The 22,182-nt window shown below is 41.9% G+C and overlaps 1 protein-coding gene across 6 annotated transcripts in view; it reads left to right on the top strand.

Annotated features, from left to right (window-relative positions):
* Nucleotides 1–9,220: 9,220 nt before the first annotated feature.
* The window catches only part of ACO1 (aconitase 1), a 38,471-nt gene continuing 25,509 nt past the window's right edge, over nucleotides 9,221–22,182 (top strand). The window contains exons 1-2 of one of the 6 annotated variants that reach the window (XM_075019564.1): nucleotides 9,221–9,314; nucleotides 20,580–20,700. In XM_075019564.1, coding sequence (XP_074875665.1) covers nucleotides 20,604–20,700 — 97 coding nt within the window. In that variant the 5' untranslated portion in view covers nucleotides 9,221–9,314; nucleotides 20,580–20,603. Of the gene's footprint in view, nucleotides 9,315–10,117; nucleotides 10,137–10,319; nucleotides 10,338–19,031; nucleotides 19,050–20,579; nucleotides 20,701–20,726; nucleotides 22,175–22,182 lie in introns of those variants that run through there. The other 5 variants (XM_075019567.1, XM_075019568.1, XM_075019565.1 and 2 more) reach the window with 5 other exon arrangements.

The following is a 22,182-nucleotide window of genomic DNA, read 5'->3' as shown; positions in this document are numbered from 1 at the left end:
CATTGCAGGATCTTGGGATTTGTTGGGAGTCAGGCCCTACTAATTTCAGTAACTGATATTGCTCTCTGTCCTTAGTTACTTTCAGCTAAGTAAAGAGCATCTACAGACAGGTTTGACACACACAGAGGAGTAAAATGTTTCTCTTGAAAATTAAGTCCTCTTGGTTTTTTTTCTAACTTTTTTTTAACGATCACATTCCAAAGCACTCACGCTACACTCCATTCTTCACTAAACAAGTAAAATAACTGTCATCTTTTTTTTTTTTTTTAATCAGCGTATTACGTCTTCCTGGAAGTCTCCTCTACTCCCAGATGCCCACTCAGAACACTGGAATATAAAGTCATTTTTGCTTGCTTCTGAAAGCTTAAGAGGTTCACTTTACCAACAAATACTTGAGTGCATTGTCACAATTACTCATTAACAAGAGTTTCAAAGATCAAAGACACATCAAATAGTTGCTGAGGTTTGGCAATTTAATCCTAAATTAGTTTCATATGGAAAAAAACAGCCTTTAACTCTTCCTTTCAGTGTGCTAGCTTTATGTTCGGGTTGGGAAGGCAGACTTCAGGGTGGGATTTTAGCAGAGCTTGCCATTTCTCTGTGGGTGTAGCCAGAGGAAAGAGAATGTGAAATAACAGGGTGTAATGTTAAAGTACAGCAGATACTCCTCCATTAACTTTCATGTGAATGCTTGCTCCAGAACAGGGTTCTGTAGCCTAGGTAAATTTTCTTTGTAAATGGACTAAACTAAGTACTGCCAGTGTAATTTTTAGCATGCAACAAGACCATCCAGATGGGAGTCTAGTGTGGAATAGCCCTTTTGAGTCATTACCTCCGAATAACACATTTACAAAATCTCCTAAAAGGCAAAATTACTGCAAGACCTGCCATCAGGCCAATACTAAATGCTTTTAGGAGGCGGACATTTAAAAAGAGGCTTAGCATTGGTATGTGTTGAAAGCACCACAGAATTAAATCTGGCTATACAGGAGCTGCTTGCACAGCGAACGTGACTGAAATATCTCATCAGTGTTTAGTAAATAGATTTTCAGTGGTTGTGGTCAGTTAAGAAACTGCATTAAAAAAACCCAAGGTGAATGGGATTTCACTGATGAAAATGAAGCATTGAGAGCCCGGTAGCATTGAAATTAACATTTCGTAGTAAGTCCCATTGGGTAGATTGCTCTTGGCACAACCACAGTTTTTGATTAAGGTCTGTGGTGAATGAGGCAGTCTGTTCACTGAAAGAGTCATCAACAGTGGAGGTATTATTTGCACACAGAGCAGTAGTAGACGATTACCCACTCTCATGACATCTAAATGTTGTGCTAAGAAACAGGATAAAAAGAAACACCAACCTGTGTTTTCCTCACTATGTTATCCTCAGCTACTGTGTTCAGTGGGTGTCCTGTTGGTTAGTGCGACCACTGAAGTAGATCTTAATGAAGGCTTAGTTGTATGGAAAGACTTGGACTACCTGCAAACAGGCAAAAAAGACAACTTTTTAAACAGAAATAGTATTGCAGTGCCTGGCATGAGGTGTAATTTAGCTCTGTGCTCTCACTTTTGCTAGGGGTCAGGGTATATCCTTATGATGCATCATTCTCTGCCCTCAGAGTCAGGAAAATATGTCAGAGAAATATTCATTGTGACTGTGCCGTATCATAAGTGATCTGGTCTGTTCAGGAAGCCTTGGAAGAAACTTAGCAGAAGATTCTTGAATTTTGACTGCTGCTTTTATTCAGAATGTTAACTTTCTGCAGAAAAAGTGAGAAATCAAAAAGCAAAGTACTAGTACAAACACTTTGGTAAAAAATAGGCAGTATCCAACTTTTCATTGAAAAGTAGTTAAGAACAGTTAATCACTCACGTTCAGGCATAAAGGTGAAACGGACAAACACAGGCTACCACTAGGGTGCAGCAGAGGAATTTCGACTGCTTTTCTCTGCGTCTTTAATGCTCCTTGAGCAAAACAAGCATGTATAGGCAGTAAAAAATATAGACTTCTTTTCAAGGAGCACATTCTCCATTGCTTTCTAGAATGTGCCAGCTGTTCTTTACAGCTATGATTAAATGTTTGCTTTCGAAACAGGTGTCAAATAGTTAATTTCAAAGTAACAAAAGCATGTTCCCATTTTTACACTTCGGAGAAATTAGTAGAACTTATATCAGAAGATCTTCTGACATGAATATGGAAATGGATAGGAACAAGACAGAAAAACAGACAGTTGGAAAATGATGAATTTCAGGTTGAAAACAAGTTTTTCTATCACTCCCCATACTTTAGAGAGATTAGTGAGATTTATTTCCAGATGCTTCCTTGTCCTCCTCCTCCATCTCCATATAAATAGGAAGCAGAAAAGAATAGTAAGCCTCAGCTCCTAGCTTTTGCACTGAACCTGGCTCTGCTTTTCTCTCAGTTCTGGAAGAAAAAGGTTGGCACAATCTTCTACTATGACTGAATGAGTTGTCAGAGGGTAAAAATGGTATTTTGCAAATAAGGCCTAAATAAGCACTGAAATTAATGTCAGCAGGTGGATTAAATATGCACATAGATGAATGGCACCAAAGGCAAGTGATATATTCCCTGCTGCTGTTCTTGTATTTTCCATTACTAATGTAGTAGCTTTTATTTGTTATTACAGTAAGATTTTAACTACTCCATTTAAGTACAATTATTATCCACCAGGAATCCAGAGGATGTATGTTAATGCAGAGCCTTTGCTAAGGTAGTAAGACATGTCCAGATGTTTTTTCCCCTCAGAAATTAGCAACCAGGGATACAGGAGGAGGAACACTGTCCTTTCTACTTAGCAAAGTCTTGTGCTGTTTGATCACTGCTAGTGTGTGGAGGTAGTGGGAAAGACAGCCTTTTGTCTCCTGATTTAGACCCCAGACGCTGTATTCCTCCCAGAGGCTTACAGTAAGTTTTGCACATTAAGTCCCTCACTGCAGGGCTAAAGTGCTGTTTGAGCAGTCTATAAAAGCGAAAAATGACAGTATGCCTTGATTGGTGTAAGTCAGATCAACTCCACTAAAAGCTGAGCAGCTATGGCAGTGTGGATCTGGTCAAGTTGAACTCCAGACTTCCAAGTTTTTAGCCAGCGCAAAAATAGTTCAATATTTGCTGAATTAATTACTCTGAGCCTTTTCCATCATTTATGGTTACTATATTAACCCTTGCAGAATCTATCCAGAAGTTAACCCATATTTTTATTATAATAGTAGTATTTACTTATGAATGGTTTCTTACTCATTTTACTAACAGGCCCTGTCTTGAATTTCAACACATTTTCTTTTTGGCCCAGTTTCCTCTTTCTCTAATCTGCTTTTATTCTCAAAGCATTCCATGTGATTTGTTCTCACACTCTTCATTTGGAGGATTATTACATGATGTTTATTTTTCTAAACAATCTTATTGAAATTGACTTCAAAATTATCTTAAGTTGACTGCAAATGACCACAACTGTTCTGAAATCATCCTTGTGTTCTACGTAATACCGTCATACCTTATGTGAAACTGCTTTTACGTGATTTCTATCAGTGAGAGCTTTAAAACTTCCATCCCAGCTGATTCAAAACATGGCAGCCATAATGCATCCAACAAATTTAGATTTTATATTACCACTTCTTTGCAAAGCAGAAATTATTCTGAAATTTGAGGTGTGGCCATCACCTCTGTTCATAAAAATTATCTGTTACACTCAAGTCAGCATAACAATGACAATTTGCTCCACATCTTAACTCACAAAATGCTTCACAGAACTCAGAAGGGCAGAATCAGCAATTGCCTTCCTCTGTCTGGAGCTGCAGAAAGACACATGTAATGGAACATCTAGGCCTCTACCAACCTGGGTTAATACAGCGTTTAAGACTGGAGACAGCACTGATTTCAGCTGCATTGCTAAAGGTAGGTCACAAAGGTTCTCTATTATCCCTGACTTTGGGAGTTACTGATGCTTGAAAACAACTGTTTCTTAAGAGGAAAAGGCATAGGATTTTTGAAGTTTGTATGGTTTTATTCACTTGTGAAAACAGCACATCACTTTGGCTAAATCTGCATAATTTTGCAGCTCTTGTAAGCTGTTCTTACATACCAGTTAGTCCTAACCCAGAATTTGCTTGTATGTACATATCAAGTCCAGAATTTTGAAAGTGAATTTGTTACTATATTGCAGCAAAAATGTAAACTAAAGCAAAGACAGTGTTATTGTTTCTCCTTCCTATTTTTCTAAGAAATTTCTCTGCTATTTAAGTGGAGTAACTCCTTACTTGTGAGCTACAAAAGAAAAAATCACCTTCAACTCACTTCTTAGAAGTGAGAACTCACTGGAATAGACTGTACGGGAAGTGGGTAAACCGAGTTCTAGATTTCAGGGCAACTACAAATAATTACTATTTGTCAGTACAGGGCATGGAAGGATAGTGCTGTAGTGAACGCTCAAGGCTGTATGTTTACCGGTCCCCAAATGCATGACAGTGAGCATGTAGTAGGAAATGGATGCCTCTCAGGTAGAGGTTAGTGATTATGTGCAAGTTCCTTAGCCTGGTACAGCTTCAAAGTGAAAACAGGTAGCTTAGACTTGCCACCATGATATATAGTATAGCAGCCTGGGCTCCAGAGTTTGTTTCTTCTACCAATTTTCTGCATTAGTTTACTCTCCTCTTCATCCCCTTTCAGCTGTATCAGATGAATAACATTTTCTGTCAGAGTCCTGACCTCAGTAAGGGAGTGTTAGTGCAACTGTAATACACACTAGGAACAGCACAGATCCAGCCTGTGTGCAAGGGTATTGTACATGGCGTATACACCAACAGTTTAAAGAATATTTTGAATATGGGTTGGTTTGGGGTGAGCATGCCCAAGAATCTAGTCCAGGTTAAAGTCCTCTACACCATTCCAGCTATGCAGGGAAATACACTGGTGGCCAGCAAAGACTTCTGCATTTACTGCAAGTTGTATCACTACTCTCAATAGGGACAGAAACTGCTTTCCGACTGCTATGGTGCACACAGTTCTTTCTGATGCTCACTACAGCGCCTATAAGCTGATCAGAGAATATCTGCTTCTGAAGAAATTCTGCAAAAGGGTTATGTAGTTTGGAGTTGAAGGCACAGTGCTGACAGTCAAGCAACAGCAGTTTTACTTCTCTTGGTCTCAATTTATGCTTTGATTTTGCGTATACAATCCCGTTCTCAACTCCTTTTTCTTCAGTTCGTGTGGTGGAGTGAAACAAGTGCTTTTATTCTGCAAGGCAACTATATGGTTCCTTGACAGTACACCTGTGTGAATTTCGACTCGGGAGCAAAATTAGGATCTGAACTCCCAAGCCAATGCCCTCTTACTGGTAGTGAATGACACCAAGCCTCCGCCAAACCCCATTTAACCAGTAGATGGCAGAACTTAAATCTTTGTTTTGATGCTGAAGCTGAACTATGAAGTTCTATAAGCATTACTGCAATTACATGAATTGAAGACTCATTTAAAGAAAGGCATTTAAGTAAATCAGTGCTAAGACCAGAAGCAAATTATAATATATTTAATAAAATATGCTGGCAGCAGAATTTCCTTTAGAGGATGCACAATCATCTAATTAAAGATAGAGAAGCAGCAGGCGCTCACTTATTTAAATAACCAGAACCCACTCTGGCATTTCTAACCAGTCTTCTAAGAGACACTAGATGCTCTCTTTTCAGACTTGTACTACTGTTGCACAGTGACAATTTAAACAGCTTAAAACAGTTGGGTGTATATGACTGGCGATGAAATCCGAGCATGAACTCCTTTGTCAGCTGCCAAACAAGTTTATTTTCCTGTACTCAGGACAAGCTGTAGGCCATAACCTGCAACCTACAACCCCACCAGTTCCCAAACTCGCTCACAGATGGCTTCCTAGAGTGAAAGATTTTTACTGAGTGCTGAATTGATTTGAAAATATTAATTCATATCATGCTCTGCAGTACATAGTATGTTGTATGATATATCCTTAGGTGCTGCTTGTGGGGACACAGCACTCCAGACCAAACCTCATCAGGTGATTTCATTATGCTGCAAATAGCCAGGAAAAGCAGGAGGACACATGCAGATTGTGCTACTGAGGGACACTTTTGGGGGATGGCTACTTCAAAGGGTAAACGGCTCTGGGTCCTCTAGGCTGACAGTTCTAGTTTATTGTCTCCCCCGCATCCCAGTCCTCACACAGTCTGAGACAAATTACAGCAATTCTGTGATTGCTGCAACCTCAGTGCTCTGCTGAGACTTCATAGAGGATTACCACAACACAGAAGTCTACTAACTGCTGTATGTTAAGGCTTTAGTGGCTATAATGAGCTGAAAGCTGCCCCTTGGGAATCCCAAGTATTTGTAACTTCTTGATAGGATCAGAATGAGTGAAGTATGTTTAGAGGCACAAAAGTGAAGTCAGCTAGGGACTGAACAGACATGATGCACTCCCTGGACTTCTAGGACACTGCTTGGTGAATAACCTCAAAGAACAGTATAGAAGGAATCTGAGGTTAGGCCAAGCCTCTTGTAAATGGATTTTCCCAGTAAGACAGAAAGGACAAAGGACTGACACACAGTTCCTCATCTGCTGTGAAATAATTTAATGAAAAACCCTAAAAAACAGGAAGTCACAAGCACTGAGACACTCATGACTGCAACATGAAAGGCCTTGTTACTCCTATTTGCGTCCATCTTTGGTGCAAGAACTGAAAGTCATTTCCTTTAACCCTTATTCAGCACAATGCATGATTGCCCAAGAAAACTGTTGGACATCCTCATAATCTGATATTAAAACCCAGAACCCATTTCAGTAAACATCTTCCTTTCAAACAATGGATCTAGTGTAGTACTCACCTCCTAGCAGTACTGGGAGAGAGACAAACCCACAAACTTTTAATCATCTACTCAGTAAGCGACATTATTGTAAACTTAGCCCTGCTGAGAAGAATGACAGCCTCAAATACTCATGCTGCAAGCACCAGTCTGTGATAACCTTCAGACAGCGTTACCATAAACCCTTGAATGAACAGCCTATCTTCCAATCCCATTGTGGCCCCTGTGTCCTTACATATAACTAGCAGATGCTGCACCAGTGCTGCCTCTCTTTCTGTGGTAAGAAATCTTCCCTCCCACCCCCAATGTCGAGGGCCTCCCCTCCACACAGAACAGAAAAAACAAACCTTGCAGATACTTGCTGGGAGAAGTCAGAGCTGATGAATAGATTTCCCATTTCTGTTGCTGACCTGCTATTTCACTAGTCTTTGCTCTTTGCCCAAGAGCTTTTAGGTCAGTCAGCAATTGCTTTGGTATCTAGGTATGAAGGATTTTATTTGTGATTCAAAACTCAGTGATGCACATGGGCCTTGGAAGTCTGTTCTGTTAGAAACAACAACAAAAAAATCACAATCCTTGCTTTAAAAAGGAAGTGACCCAAAGAATTATTGCGGGACTTCATCTCATCGAGAGGAGCATATTGAAATGCTTTTATTACTATTAAATAAACATACACAAAAGTAAAAAATTCTATCAATTAATGAAACATCTAAAGCTCTAAGGAAGGTTTTAGAAATTTAGAAGAGGTTTTAGAAAGTAAGAAGTTTTAGAAATTCCTGGCTTCTCATACCACCAGAGTCATCTACTCTTTTGTGGTTGTCTTGAAGAAAAAATGGTCCTTCTCCTTCCACTGCCAAACTACAAATATGACTTTGTTCTGACAAACTCAGTCTTGTGAGCCTCTCTGGCCAAAGGTTTGAAAAGAATATTATGAATGAATGTCCGGTTTCATGTCCAAGTTACTAATTTGTGAAAGCAAATTGTATGTTTTAAAAACTCGTTCAATTCTAAAAAGAGAACTTGGTGGCTGTGAATTACTCCATGAGATATTTATGCTGAACAGAAAACAGGCCAACCTGGAAAAGGTTTTGAATTATAAGTTAAAAGTACTGTATTTTGTAATGACAGGACGTTTAGAGTATCAGTCAGAGAATAGTAGGTTTAATAGCAGGATCTGCCAGCACAGGTCGGTGTGCAGGAATCCAACCCGCAAAGAACCAGATGGGCCATCTTGGGCATTTTCTAGGTTTCACCCTTCTCTCCAAGCAGAGCAAAGCACTTCCATTTTCATTTTTTTGCATCAGCTTGCTCACCTGAGACCTGCTCCTCTGCAGCAAAGCCAGCAAGTAGCCCTGTTTGCTCTCAGCCTGAGCTTTCTTCAGGGGAAAAACAAAGCATTACTGGTCGTCTTTTCCTCCAGCTCTGACTCTCAGCGGTTAGCAAGTCTCCTAGCCACTGCTCTCCAAGACCTTCTCCAGACTTGGAAGACGACACATCTAAACTCTTTCCACACTACTCCCCTTTCTTACCTATCTAATGATTTTCCTGGAATTAGATGCTTTTTAATTTACTTTGTTCAGGCCCAAACCATAGGCTGTTCTATTGTGGGCACGCCGGACACTGAAAAACGCCCCGCAGCACTCAGCTGCGGGTGTGACTGATGTGGGTCAGGTCCTCTGGGACGCCCTGTACGCTGACGCTGTTCTTCGATGTTGGCGTCACGGTATTGATCTTGACCAGTTTATAAGTAACAGGCTGTTTTTGCCAACAGCCAGGCCAGCGAGCTCTCCCTCGGGCAGCCCGAGGTGCCCCTCCTCTCGCGGTGCCCCGAGGAAGCGGTCCTGCGCTGCCAGGCGGTGTCCCGAGCAAGACCCGTTCGTTTCCAGGTCCGGGCCTCGGCGAGGGGACTCCCGGACCGCCCGCCCGAAGCCCGAGCAAGCGTGCTGGCGGGCAGCCGGCGGAGCGCTCGTGGCCCGTGCAAAGCACACCACGGCCCACGGGGCCCACGGCCCGCGCCCCGCCGCCCGTTTCACGGTGCCGGCCTCTGCCGTGGCTCGGCCCGCAGCAGAGGCCCGACCCGACCCGGCCTCGGCCCCGGTGCCACCACCCTGCCCACCCCCTGACCTTCGGGGTCACCCCTCCACACGGAACAGAGCTCCACCGCCTCGGCCCCGTGTGTCCCCCCCCGCCCCCGCCGCCGACCTGGGGCGAGGCGCCGCCCCAGAAAGGCAGCGGCTCCGTGAGGGGCGAGCCCGGGCCAGGGCTGCGGGAGAGAAAGGGAAGGGAAGCCCGGCCCGGCCCGGCCCGCTCCGCTCCCCAGCCAGCCGCCCGGCTGCCGGCCCTCCCTCGCTTCCAGCCTCCCCGCTCGGCCGGCCTTGAGGGCGGCGGGGCGGAGCCAGCCCGCCCCCCCCTTCCCTCCCTGCGCCCGGCGGCCCCTGACGGCAAGCGGCGGCGGTCTGTTCCTCCTCGCTCCCCGGTGAGTGCGGGCCCCGGCGGGCGCGGCAGCGGCCGCCCTGCTTCCCCCCCACCTCCCGGGCGCCTTGCAGCCGCTTCCCCCGCCGCGGCGCCCTGTTTCCCCGGCGGCGCCGGGCCTTGCCGGCCGCGGGAGAAGGCGGGGGGTTGAGGGGCGCCCCTCGGGGCAGAGCTGAGGCGGGTGCGGGCCCGGGCGGAGGGCGGGGATCGGCGGCCAGGCAGGCCAGGCCGGGCCAGGCCGGCCCGGCGGCGGGACGGGGGATCCTGCCGCCTCCCGGCGGCCCCGGCTCCCGGGGCGGGGGGGCTCGAGGGGGGCGTTGTAGCGGCTCGGTGCTGCGGGGGGAAGGCGGCTCTCGGAAAGCGGTCCTGCGGGCGGCTTTGTGACACTGTCTCCGAGCAGCCGCCCCCCCACGCCGCGCTGTAAGGGGGCAGGGAGCGGAGCGGCTGGCCAGGCCCCGGCTGGCTGAAATTTGGTCTCTGCCGAGAGCCGGCTTTGAACCTGCTCACGCCAGGTCGAAGAGTCGGCTTTTGCAGAGCTGAGAAAGCAGAGCAGATTTAGCTAGAGGAGAAGAGCGGGAATTGAAGAGAAGTTGTGCTGCCCTATCCTCATCTAGGCAAAGCCTTTTCATTAGTTTTCCTGCTGGAACAACTGCAGCCTTGGCTATTGGTATTTCAGTAGTACCTAAATAGTGGAGGGTAGTGCATAGTGTGCCTATCAAGCACACAGCAACCCTGCTGTGTTGCAAAAATCAATAAAACTGCAACATAAGTAGGTAAGACAGAAGGGGATGGAAGAAAAGCATTAGAAGGTGAAGCCTATGTTAAGGTAAAGTGACAGTTTTTAATAGTTCTGGTTTTTTGTTTTGGGTGACAAAATCATCTGTTTTGCATTCATGGCACAGACAGCAGGTGCTCTGTAACAGTAACAGTCACAGAGGTTGTAGCACAGATGCAGATACTTGCCTTGTAGTCTAACCTGGCTGAGGACTGTGGCTGTGGAGATGCCTGGTTTCAGAATCTGGATTAGGTATGTGTTTGGCTTAGTCCCTCTGTACCTCTTCAGCTCATTGCTATGTTTCATAAGACCATCACAGTTCCCTCTTATTTTTTAACTGGAGGCTGTACTTTGATATTTGGTTTCCATCCCTAAAACTAGCATAGGTGTGAGGCGGGGGAAAGACAGAGAGCTCTGGGCTTCATTATTCTTTAGTACCAGCAGGAAACTTGGTCTAAAACAGAGGATTCCCTCTCCAAACAATTGGAATTGAATTAATATCTCTGAGCACTCAGTGTTGTTGCTATTGTTCAGACTGGCTCGTTATCAATCCGCAATACTGAAGTAAAGGAAGACCACCCTAGAGAAATATTAACACTGGAATGTTTATTTGGTATTGCTGTGCTTAAAAGCAATTGTGCTCCATCAGAATGTCCTAATAAACTTCTGGGGATTGTTACTTCTTCAAAGAAAGTAAGAGGAATTTAATATGCGTAGAGTAGGAAGTGCAGCTGACTCTTGTGCCCTCCAGGATCTGTGCTGTGTGTGAAGAGTTATTCAGAAACTTGTCAATACCTTAGTCATCCTGGACTTTGTAAGATAGCGGAAATTCCTGGAGAGGTTTTTGTTGTATGAAGCAGTCTGATCACTTAGTGGTGCTTTGCACAGTATATCATGCAGACTACTGCTGAACTGAAGACTGCAGGGCTTTCAAACTGCATCTTTTGTCATATCACATTTGTAATTTGGCACCTTTCTTTCTCTCTGGTTCCCTTTAGCCAGAGGATAATACACTCCCACTTTGATATTATTGAGTGAAGTTTTTGTAGTAATGGTGGAAGAGCTGAAACAATAATTGCAGAAAAACACAGAAGAAATATTATTAATATTTAAACAGTAAGAATAGCAGCAAATCTCTTTTGCTAGTGTTTTCCAGCATAGACTCATCGTAGAATTTCACCACATAATAGCTGGAAATTTTCTCCCTCCCTGAAGTAAAGATCCACTTAAGATCACTGGAAGGATATGAATTGAAGAGTGGTCCCTTTCCTTCTTTTGAAACAGAGAGAAAGTAGAGAGGAGTCTTAATTTCCAGTCTGCTCTGTTTGTATGAATAGGAGGTAAGAATTTTTCGGGGTTCTTGCCTTCAGTGCCGCCTTAGGGAATGGTTAGTTCAGAAGATTTCCTCTATGTATTTGGCACTTCCTTGCAGGAATTGGGACATCCCACAATTCTAGGGTCAGGACTCCAGAAGCTTGTGAAAGAGGGTGTTTAGTTTTGTGGGTTTTTTTGTTGTTGTTGTGTCGTGTCGTGTCCCCCCCTTTTTTTGTGGAAAACTGTTCTGAAAAAGCCAACTGAATTAAAAATGTTTTGTGGAAACTTAATTTGCCTCCCCAGGGAGGTTGACTAGTAAACTCTGGTAACAGCTAGTTGGAATTGGTAAAATCTTATCAGATAGGCACTTGTTCTGCTTGCAGACTGAAGCCATGGGTGTTCGAAAGCTGGACTCATCTACACGAGCAATTGAATAGCTGCTGAGATTGTGGGCAGCAAGTTTTGTTGTGAGAAAATTGTCTTCATTATTTCCAGAGCACAAATTCAGGATTTGTCTTGAAATGGCATGAAAAGTTAGGAATTTTTCCCCCTGATGTCAGATGTATTTCACAACAGTAGTAATCCTCTCATCATTTCTTCATCCTGAAAGGACTCCTTCCACCTACATATCTTTGATAGCTCTGAAACAGTTCAGGTGGCAAGTTGCACAAAAGGAGTTTTAGGGGTGCAGAGACAGCAGTTTGCAGAGCTGGTACAATGGTAATGGCATTAGTAGAGGGCTCATTCACAATACTCCCATTTTGTTTCCCCTTCCCATGCACCTCTGCAGCATTCCTTCCCCCCTTCACACGAGCCTTTTGAAACAAACAGACCAATACTGAAATGTCTTTTAATGCTGCCTACTGAAATTGAAACCAAATTTCAGACCAAACCTTTGTACACACTTACAGCACTCTCTGTATTGCAGACTTCTTGCAGCGCTTCCATGTTATCGGTGGGAACATGTTTCTGTGTGTTACACAGGATTTTTTTAATTTTTTTTTTTTTTACTAACACTGAAAGGTGGTTCTTTGTTAAAACTGGTCCATGCTGCATATTTGTTAATGAACAGTCTAAGACTGCTAACATAGGGGAAATGAGCAGCAAGTTTGTACAGAGGTAGGAAGTAGGTTAAAGTTAAGAGTTGTTCTTTCAAGGGAAAGAAAAGATTCAAGGCTTCATTTTTCAGTGTTCTGTAGGCTCCAAATAAGCTTCACTGTATTCTCAGGCATAATACTACTCATTCTCCTGGAGCAAAAAGAAAATTAGTCTCTACTTTTTAACTAGGACGCTCAGCGGTGTGTCTGCTGACACAGCATTCCCTTAACACTTATGCCTGCCTAATTAGGATCTGGATTTTGTTAACTGTAAGGCTAGATTGTGTTCCAGAGGCTGTCTGAGAATACTAGATACGTGTGCTTGCCTGGGTCACCAAAAGCTGGTGAGATGTATACATGAGAAGTGTTTTGACTGTCCCTTAAGCAGTAAGTGAACTAACTGTGGTGAAGTGAGGGGGGGGCGGGTAGCATTTGGCTTTCTGGAGGGATGACTTGAGGGAGTTTAATATCCACATCTTGGAACTTGGCATGTATCTCACTTGGAGCTGAAGTTACTTTAAGACCTAAAGGTTTGATTTCACAAACCTGATCTCAGAACTAAATCTTCAGTTCCTATATGTGCAATACAGCGCTGCTAACAAAGTGGAATGGTCAGAATGCTTATGATAGCCTGTGAAATGTACAGGCTATAGGAATACGCACTTACTCATCTGTCCAGTGGACTGGAAGTGTAGCACTTTATGGCTCTGAATAAATACATATTTTAGAATTCGCAGTCAAAGTTTTAGGCATCAGGAGAAAGCAGTAAGGTCTGCAATCAGAGTCCCATTTGTGTTCCAGTACAGAGTTCCTCTTCAGTGTTAAAGTTCAAAGGGGCTCCCTGAAACTTTGCTTAGAGAGTGTTTAAAACAACCTCCTTTACATATGACTGTATTTTCTTACAGTGCACGATAGTGATGTACTTTATACCAGCAGAATAGTTGCTAAGTCATCAGATTGTTAGTGGACTTCTCTTTGAGGATCTATATGTAACAAGGACTTCTGCATGTAATGGAGAAACACAAAGATTCTTTCTCAAATCTAACTGTTAGCACTGAAATCTTGTCACTGCTTACAGCAATGCAGCACTGTATATTTCTTATATAGTGGCCTTATCTGTCACAGGTAGCGTAAGTGTTAAATAGTAAGATCTTCTCTTAATCAAAACAAGAAACCTGCGTTTATTGCAACAGTAGTTGCACTCATCTGTTCTGTGGGCCTCCAAAAGTCATTATAGCTAGATACATCACAAAACAAGTCTCTGCTTTTTCTAGTAGTGGTGTTGAACTCCATCCAAATGCTAGGGGCATTTGTAGGGTTTTTTTGCTTTTTTTTGTCAGGTTTATTTTGTGCATGTGGTTTTTTTTGTTGTTGTTTTGGGATTTTTTTTTTGTTCCCAGGGTAACAAAACCATTTTTCTTAGGCAAGTTGGATATTTAAACTAAATTTTTTTTCTACCACACGTATATCTGTGTTAGTTTTTTTTCTGAACTGACTTGAATTATGGATGGATTTACTTACCAAAGTTTTACTACTGCAGACACCTGACTAATATAAAAAATGCTTAATATGGATATTTTCCTTCCTTGCTTTTCAGGCAAGGTAGGCATACACAGAGCATGCTGCAGTTTCAATAGGACAGACGTTCCTACATGCTAGACCTGCTAAGAGATCTTTGTTCATGGCTAAGTGTTCTATAACTTAAGTAAACTGGAAGTAGTCATCACCATTTTTAATTAAGGCCCATTGCTGAGTAGAATGTGAAACCACAAGAAGAGCTATGTAAGTTGCAGAGACTCATTTTCTGTTGGGGAACAGAGCAATAGCCCTCAGTTTAAGAAGTGATGTTTGGCTATATGTATAATTCTCAGTAATATGAGAAAATGCATGCTCAATATTGTCTTAATGATATTACAGTAGCCTGCTGCTGTGATGCAGCTCCCCTTAGGTTTTTTAGTTACTTGCTTTTGCTATTTAGAGGTGCTTGTCACACACTTGGCAGCCAAGTACACACACACACAATGTCAATCAGTTGAGTGGACAAAACTAAGGGAAATAATTTGGAGGAGTAGGAGGAGGAATTGTAATGAAAGGTGGTGAGATCAGATTCAGTATGGGTGGAACATACTGTATTTTCCAAGTAAGGCCATGAATGTTCCCTATGTCCTCTGCCTTATTACCAGGCAAGGGCTTTTATCATAGCAGTCCTGCTTTTCCCAGTTTTCAGTTGGAAGTTTCTTCACAGATTTCCTGCTAGTACCGGCTAGTTTGTGCCTTCCTCCTTTTCTTGATGGCTGATAAAATACCTTCTTTTCTTTGGCTGAGTGTAACCTTTTCCAGCATTTCTAGCATCTGGTAGTGTTCAAATAAAACTGCTCTTCTGCTGAGTCTGTGCTTCCCAGTGGTGGCCGAGAATATACTCACTCTCCAGGAAAAAGAGCTTTTGCTACTTGAAATCTGTTTTAGTCAATCTATAAGGTGTTTACTTTTATGCATGGATGCTTAAAGTGAACTTTTCTTGTTAGTAACATCGGCACAATTTGAAAGACGACAACTAAGAAACCAAAGGTGGTATAGAAAAGGTAGTGGTGGAGACATGTTCCCTTTCCCTGAGTGAGATTAAAATCCTGAATGACTGTGCCTGTTCTGTTCTTACTTTGCGGCCTGAAGCTTAGATGGTTGTCTCATCCAGAGGCTTTTTTTCTTTTTGTCCTTTATGCAGGTCAAACAAAATAAATCTGTGTCCTTGGTTTGTCCTCAGGCACTTCTATGATAAATGGGATTATTACTAATCCAGAGTCTTTTGTCAACACTCATGTCATGTACTACAGAAGGAGAATGATTTACTGTCAGCATGTATTTTAGCAGAAAAGTACTCCTGTATGCTAAGGTTTTCTCTTATTCTGGATAGTGAGAGATGAGTGGGCTGCCCTGAGATCCCTAAAAAAAACCCAGAACAATGTAGTTGGTGGTATTGATCTGGTACAACAAATGAAGATAAGAACAGTTATATTTTAATTTTTTAAATTTTTTTAATGGTGTGAAAGAGATTGTTGCTTTTAGCCTGATTAGCTGTGTTCATTTTTACCTTCAGGCGCTCTTGCAGCTCTGAAGAGAGTAGAATAGTATGTTAAAGTGATGTCTAGAACAGCTCTGGTGTCTTCAGGTTCTCTTAGTTATAGTGGGAGGCTAAGCAGCACACATTTTGCCTGTCTGGGGTCTGCATGAGATGATTTCTGCAAGTGCAAAACTACAGGATATATAAGGATGCTTTCTCAATTCCATTAATTTCAGTAAGATTTCAGCTTGTTGAAATTGTTCCAACTCACACTGCTGCTTTTAACGGTGTCTGAAGTAGAGTCCAGGACCCACAGTCAATCAAGAACATGCTTTAAATAATACCTCAGTTACTGAACTGAGTCCTTTGCCAGTAGAAGGTGTTGTGATGTGACTAGTGCTGTTGTCTCAAAACTTGTGGGATCATTCACCTAGTGTGCAAGCCAATAACACACAGTTGAGATACTAGCTGTTTATTGCCAGTTCTGCACAGAAAGGGTTTCTAGGGGGTATCCACACAAAGCTGCACATCCAGTACTAAAACAGTTATTTATACATTGTAAATTAGCAACAACTCATTGTTTATCAACCTTTTACTGGTGCCCATAATTCCATATCTTCAAGCTGATTGGTGTATATTGTCTTTGTCTTCATTTAAACATGCAGCATCTTTTAATTTTACTGCACAAGTTCAGTGGGTGAGGGTCTTCAGGTGGAGGTGGGTATCTGAACTTCTAGAGGTGTGGTTTTCATATAATAATTAGTTAAACTCAACTAAAGGGTGCGTTTTCATGTGGTATAGCCAAGCTTCTTGGGCAACCAGCCCATTAAAGTTTCTGGTTCCTAGTTTTATGTTGATTTGTTCCTTGTCAAGAGTTACTTACCCAAGTGATTTACTTAGGTTACTTTTTTTTCCCCTAAATTTATAAAAAAATTACAACCATAAAGATTTTGATATCAGTACTGTGTTTATGTTGGATACTCAGAAAAGTTACATCAGCTTAAGATTTGAAATCAGCACATGCAACATATTTTAAAATCTCCTGTGAATGTTCTTTTTTTTAAAAAAAAAAGTTATTTTAAGTTACATACTTTAATCCTTTTCGTGGAGATCCGCATGAGACTTTAATATGCTTTGAGTGTATTTGATTTAGTTGATTAACTTTTAAGAGAAGACAAGGAAAGTGGAAGGTACAGACACCTTTTTCCTTCTGTCCACTTGGGGTTGTGCATGGTTCCTATGTAATGATCATCAAATGGAGTGGTCTTCAGGCTGCCATAGAGATCCACACACACAGTACAGCCAGTAGGCATTTTTGCACTGCTATTTTGTTGCTAGTAAACCTCTGAGCTCTCATGGTTAAAGCTGAATTCGCTGACCCACTCAATACAGATGAAGTGAGGAATGTTGTTGTACTCAGATTTTGCTAGTGCAAATGCTTTGTTACAGTATCACAATGTAAAACTTGTGTTGCCAGAGAAATTTGAACCCCCACTGTTTCTTATCAAGGGGTACAGACAGCATGGAACAGCTCTTACAGCCAAGGGTTCATTCTCTGTCCTGAAGAGCCAATGTTGCATGCACAAAAAACAGCTTCCCTTTTTTATATTTGGAAAGTTATGACCTTGTCCAAATAAATTTGCCCCTCCTGGTATTCATGGTTAGAATACTTATGCACTTTTGCTTCTGTGAGGGAGAGAGAAGCAGAGCTGGGAGAGAGAGACTTTCTGTGATGAGCTGATGTGCAGTCTATGGGTGAATTCGAGGCATACTCTGATAAGAGATGGAGCTAGGAGGCACAGTGCTAAGCAGCTGCATTGATGTAACAAGGTGAGTGGAAAACAATAGTGATAGTGAGGGAGTGTAGGTTTAAAGATGATCAGTGTTAGTATGAGCCAAATTATCAGAATTGTATTAGTAGGCACTGGAAGGGCTAAAATAAAGCTATTGTTTGTCTGGTACACTTTATACAAGTCATGCAACCCTTTGAGAAGGTTCCAGTAATAAGATTCTGTTCCTTTTTTTTTTTTTTTTTAAAAAAAACAACTCCCCAGTTGAACCATTTTCATAGATTTCAGTCAGCCGAAAGCCCTGGAGTCATAGGGCTATGTCCAGGATTGCACAAACAGAACATGTGTCTGGGTAACTGGAGAGCAGGAATAGCTTGGGCTAGAGTTGCTGCTATTTTCCAAGGCCAGGATGAGCACGGTTTGTGTGAGTGGCTGTTACCATTAGGAACCTCTTAATCTGTACCTCTGTCTTCCTGAGGGCCACTATGTGGAATCCCATTTCAGATATCACCTCCATGCAAACAATTTTGAGGTTGTTAGGCAGAAGATCAAGTGCTTTCTTTGGTACGTGTGATCAGTTATTACGTGGTAATGTGGCACTGGCCATGGTCAATGCATGTGACCCTATGCACTGCGCCAATCCCAGGCAGACAGATGTCATCTCCCCTGCATGCTAGCCTGTTTGCATATTTACATTTCGGTGCCTGCAAAATGTGAATAAATATTCTGTGCTGCAATCACAAGTTAATCTGTATCTATTGCAGTGATTACTTAAAAAATTTTGGTGTACTCAATCTGCAGAGTATTGCTCCCTTGCATCTTTTTGGCAGATCACTAGCTTGAGTTCTGTGCTGTGGCCACTTGGTTTATAATTTACTGTCTGTAAGTAGTAGTTAGAATGACTGAGGCTTCTCCACCTCTGTGAAATTTGCTACAGCAATGCTGCGAGTTGGTATTTTTTCTAGATACTTCACCTCTTTTCAGGGATTTCTAGATGGCTTACAAGATTGTAACAGAGTTGTTCAAATCAATGTGACCAGGCAGGTGAAAAGAACATGTGTTTAGAACTTGGTCACCCCACAATTTGGCATATTTGTGTAACTCATTGATGAAAGCAGGTTTGTACTGAAGTATCTCATAATGTGAACTAAAAAAGCTGTGTTCAGGGAAGAGGGTGATGTCTGGCAAAGAAATGGTAACAAGTAGATAATGTGTCATAGCATGTTGAATTACTACTGTGCTTTGCCAAGACACTGACTTGGATGGGAAATGTTACAGCTGCAATTTATACTTAGATGAGTATATGTGAACTGAGTACAGTGCACTCGTTATGGTCATATCAAAGTAATGACCTCCTGCTTTATCTGTCAGGGGTTATCCCAGCGTTTTCTATCTTCAGCTACCCTTAGACTTTCCCATGAGAAGTGGATATGCATAAAATAAAGTTCTCAGCTTGGAAGGCAGAAAATAAAGAGGGGCATATCCTCAAATCAGGAGCATAGCTGGCAAGGAGAGGAAGGAAGCAGTTTATTTTGGTCATGCTCAATCGTAGAAGCACAGTTTTCTTAGAAGAGGAATAGTTGAGTAGTTCATTCTGTTTAAAGAATATGACACCTAAAACTTGATGGGCTTATGTGCAGAATGGGTATCTGCAAAGCTGGGAAGAGGAATCTCAGAAAATAATTTGTACATGGGAATGCAAAAGGTGCGTATGTTTGGAGGAGGGGTGTTTGCAGTCTGTTCATTTGCCTACTTTTCTGCCTTCCCTGGGCATTCAACTTTTTATCTAGAAACTTCCATTGTTCTGTCTGACAGAATTCTGGAAATTTTTCTTGCTTTTACACTATCTTGCTGCTTTACATGTGGACTTTCCTTTGTCACTATTTCTGCTATCTCTCCATCTCAATCTAACCTCTAACTTTGCTGTTGTCTTCAAAATATGTGAAATGTGATTTGTGCTGGAATACTTCAAAATCCCCCTTATGTATTCCACATAATAGTATTCCCTAAACAGTCAATGAGACTGATGGGTGAGATAAATTATTTCACTTTTTGGCCTTGCATTAACTGTTTTTAAGAAATACTGGACTTTGTGCATCCCTTTGCACCAAACGGACTCCAAGGCCTGTCAAAGGATGTGCATCTCATACTTTGGGGTTGGTTTGTTTGAAAAACTGGGGCAAGGAAAGATAATGGTACTTGAATGAAGACAGGAACAGTGCTGTGGGAAAACAACAGATCTGGAAATTAGGCCTATGATTAGCTCTATTCTAAAAGAATTTTAATCGAGACTGAGAATGTTGCCAGGCATTGTAAGAGAATTGTCCTTACTGTTAAATCGTTAGCCTGCTCCCTGTCATGTGTTGGCCTAAGCCATTGCTCCCAAAAGAGCCCTGGGCAGAAATTAGGTCTTAAGAGTGTCCTAGGAACTGTTCCATTAGGCAGTTTGCATGCAGTTAACCTTTTCTGGAGATTGAGAGATGTTTCTAGAGTGAATTTAGGTCCCTCTATGCTAGTTGGCCTTGATATTGGGAATATCTCAGGGTACTCTTAACTTGTGTAAGTGAACCCTAAAAATCCTAGCTCCCAGTGGAATGCTCTATGTAGTACACCATTGGGATAGCCATAAAAAGAAGAAAAGATCTCAAACTAAAATGATGGTTACAGTAGAGTCCACTTTAGCTTTTTTTTTTTTTTTTGGTAGTGACCCTAACGAATCTTTCTGAAATCAGGAGGGTTCTTTGTGTCTCTGATAGTCAGGGTTTGTAATCTTAGTCTGTAACACTTCCTGGCTCAAGTAAAACTATTCTGTTTTCTGTTTTAGTTGAATTTTTAATTCTGAATACAAATGCTTGTTTGTTTAGCTTTAGACCAGTGCCACTTAAGAAGTGGGATCACATTGTTGTGGTGGTTCGTGGATCACAGAGGCACAAAGGCCTGTCTAGAAGCAGCGTAAAGAAGAGAATAGTGTAGACATTGAACTTCCTTTGTAAACCATGTGGTGTATCCATATTTTTCACAATGCTCTTATCTTCCTGCAGAACTTTTATCTCTGAGGACATGTTACAAGTAGATTTGTGGGGGAAGAGGCATGACTAACACAGACTGTGCAGTACCTTTTTGTCTGGTACAGGCCTTGTATGTGGGACAGGTACATTGTGGGACTGTGGGACACGTACTTTGTATGCAGGACAGATGTTGTAAAAATGGCTTTGATTTTTCTTTTGTGTTTTAGGGACACTAAGGGTCTTGAATAACCATGAGCAACCCTTTTGTACGGATTGTGGAGCCATTGGACCCTAAACAGCCTCTGAAGAAGTTCTTTAATCTGAGCAAATTAGAAGATGTAAGATATGGTATGTTGACAACATAAGGAAAGCATTTCGTTAACATTGATGAGCAGAACCTGAAGAGACATTGCAACATTGGATGATATTTGGTATTTGGAGAGAACTATGAATTCAAAAGATGGTTCTTGAAAACAAAATTTAGCAAAATTTAATTCTGGAAATTTAGAACTACAGAAATACTGTCAAGATCACAGTATTATTTTCTCTACATGCTGTGCACACATGTACTTAGACGTCTTCCATGTGGTACTGGTAAAAATCTTACAATCCATGCCACTGACTTAGAAAGCAAGTATCTGTAGCTTAAGGCTGTCTATATTGGGTATTTTTCCTCTTTCAAAAAGGAAACAGGTGATTAAGCAGAATTAAAGAAGCAAGAGGGGGAACATTTTCTCTGAATGTCAGCAGCACATATACCAATGCAGGCTCAGGTAGTGTGTAAATGACAGACTTTGTGTGGGAAAAGCAAAGGTGAGTCTTAAGAAATAGACAAATACATGTATGGTATTACCATTTGATCCATTCCAGGATTCCAGGAGTGATAAACTCCAGATTCTTTAAAGAAAAAAGGACACAATTCTCACTATCCAGCAGAAAAATGGAATAACTTAGCAACAGAAGAAGGAGTGAGGGGGAGAAGATTAAAAAAAAAAAAAACCCAAACCACCACCACCAAAAACCTAACAAAAAACCCCCAAATGATTTGGAATGACCGTGTCCTGAATAATAGTTGGGGGTTTTTTTATGATAGGAGTAATTAGGTCTCACTGTGATTAAGTGACTTTTGTGTCTTGGAGGTCCTGTGTAGAAAGTTGAGACAAACGTCTCAAGACACTTTTGAATATAAATACTCTGAGAGGAAATCAAACAGCTATTATTACAGTGGACCAGGGGAGGAAGGACAGAGAAACTTTCATTTTTTTCTTCACACCCACTGCTTATAGTACAGCTGTCAGGACTGCTCTAATAATATTTTGTGTTGTCTTCTATAAGTATTTCTATCTTGAAGTAAAAGAAGATTAGCAGATGCACAGTCTTACTGCCATTCAGTTTCATTTTCCAGCTCTGGAGAAGAAGAGACTGCCTACACCACTAAAGCTATGCTTTCCAACATGTCAGGTAGAAAATTATGTTTTTCTAGTGCATTTATATGACTGTGTTCAGTGGCAAGAGTGAGAGGAAACTGCAGAGAAACAAGGAGAGCACAGCATGTTTTCAGACTAATATTGCTGTGGAGGATGGAAGAGCTGTGGAGAGGAGTCATTTCAGCAAAGGTGTCTGCTGTCTCACAGAGACTGAGATAGTAAATGCTCAAAGAATTGAGTGGGACAGGTCACTTAGCACTGACCTACTGACAAAGCTGAAGGCTGGAAGAGGGTGTCTGATAATTTGGGATAAAGCCACGTGAGAATAAAGGGACAGCGCTTGAAGACCCATCTGCCCCAGGTGTGGAACTGCACTTGCTGACATATGCCCTAAGGTAAAAAC

Source organism: Buteo buteo, chromosome Z (genome assembly GCF_964188355.1).
Source record: "Buteo buteo chromosome Z, bButBut1.hap1.1, whole genome shotgun sequence".
In the NCBI taxonomy this organism is placed as follows: domain Eukaryota; kingdom Metazoa; phylum Chordata; class Aves; order Accipitriformes; family Accipitridae; genus Buteo; species Buteo buteo.
Note: the sequence above shows the minus strand (reverse complement) of the source record. Positions and strands in the feature narration are given on the sequence as shown.